The sequence below is a fragment of the Plectropomus leopardus genome, unplaced genomic scaffold (genome assembly GCF_008729295.1).
Source record: "Plectropomus leopardus isolate mb unplaced genomic scaffold, YSFRI_Pleo_2.0 unplaced_scaffold27081, whole genome shotgun sequence".
NCBI classification, from domain to species: domain Eukaryota; kingdom Metazoa; phylum Chordata; class Actinopteri; order Perciformes; family Serranidae; genus Plectropomus; species Plectropomus leopardus.
Window position 1 is genome coordinate 1 of NW_024629470.1, and position 1,677 is coordinate 1,677.

At 39.2% G+C, this 1,677-nt stretch overlaps 1 protein-coding gene across 1 annotated transcript; it reads right to left on the minus strand.

Moving 5' to 3' along the window:
• Window positions 1–289: 289 nt before the first annotated feature.
• Window positions 290–1,659, minus strand: LOC121937676 (procollagen C-endopeptidase enhancer 1-like; the record flags this gene model as incomplete). The annotated part of the gene is made up of 3 exons (XM_042481001.1): window positions 290–534; window positions 613–690; window positions 1,293–1,659. Coding segments are annotated over 3 exons (675 nt in total), but the record flags the coding sequence as incomplete, so codon positions are not given.
• Between the last annotated feature and the right edge of the window lie 18 nt (window positions 1,660–1,677).

A 1,677-nucleotide genomic window follows, 5' to 3' on the forward strand; every position in this document is an offset into this window, starting at 1 on the left:
TTTTATTATAATAGATTCATACCTATCATAATTACATATCTAAAATTATGCTACAAAATGAGTAGAATTTTTAGGTACGCTTTCCAGGTCTTTTTTTGTTTGTTTTTGCTTGTTTGTCTTTTTTTTCTCAATAATTTTCGAGTAATTTTCATGTACTTTTAACTTTTTTTTCCAATTTTTGGGTCATTTCTTCTTTCGTTGTTCATTGCCTTCTTGCCATGTTTTTTAAAGCAATCAAGCCAAATGTGCTCAAGTTTCAAAGGGTTAATTAATCACTGTTACATTTTTTGACCGAATGTAAATGCTAATCTGTGATGTAGTGTGTGTGTGTGTGTGTGTGTGTGTGTGTGTGTGTGTGAATACCTCTGCGGAGCAGCGGGCATTTCTTGCACTGTGACACCAGCTTAACCGTCATTGTCTCTTGGTCTTGCGCGATTGCTAGTTGACCAGTCTTGTAGGAGTTAATGAGGGTGACGCTAATATGGAGAGTGCCTCGGGGCCCGGGAGACAGAGAGGCCACTTTCCCAGTTATCACTAGAAAAAAATAGCGCTTGTTTAGAACACAACAGCTGATTAGTTATGTGCTGCATTTGTGAACAGTAGGAAACTTACCAAATTCACTGGCACAGAAACTGGTTTTGATGGTTCCATCTCTTTTGCAGGCTTTGGCACACAGAGGATTCTGAGGGACTAAAGGCATAATGTACATCACATCTTCTGCACATTTAACCCTTTGAAACCTGAGCAAATATTTTCTTTCAAAAACATGGGAAGAAGGCAATGAGCAAAGAAAGAAGAAATGGTCCCAAAATTGGTAAGAAACTAGTAAAAGGCACATAATCAGAAAAAGTGCTTTCAAAATAACATTTATTCTGTAACACAATTGAATTTGTTATTATGATAATTATGAATATAGTATTTCAAGAAATTTTCCTTGTTTACTTACTTAAAAACAAAAATGTAACTTCATTTTAAATATGTAATTATGATAATTATATAGTATTTCCTTGTTTTTTGGGGCTTTTTTTTGGTTTTGCCCTAGACATTTTTCCCTTGCTTTTTTAAAAATAATTCATTAAAATGAAAATTTCTTGGAATTTGTGGAACATTTCTTATAAAGTTGCTCATTGCTGTTTTTCTCCGTGTTCATGAAAGAAATCGCAACAATTTGCTCAAGTTTTAAAGGTCTAAAACCTTGTGAAATAGGTTTGAAAGCAAAATAAAAAAATGTGATGTTGCTCCAGGTTTTAAAAAGTTAAACACAAGCACAGCATGCACTACATTTCACCCACCAGGCCTCCTTCCATTTGGCCGTGTGACGGGCACCCTCCTTGCCTGGCCTGTGGCGCCCTGTCCACGGCCCCTGGTAGGTTTGACTGGTTTGGGTCTCTCGGTGGGCTCAGGTTGCACATATTGTGGTGGCGGTCTGGTGGCGGCTGGGCGTTCAGGTGCAACTGGTTTGACTGCAGGTTTTGGAGGAATGGACCTCGTACTGGCTCCTGAGTCGACGATTGGTATCTCAGTGCCTGGCGGAACGCTGCTATAGTGGGCGAGGAATCCATCAGATGTCACACTGAGGTCAGACACAAACTGGACCAGAAGCACGTTGCCGGTTGTGATAATTGGCCTGGACAGAAGAAAGGATGAGGATGAGGTGAAAGTTGAGACTCAGTTTAA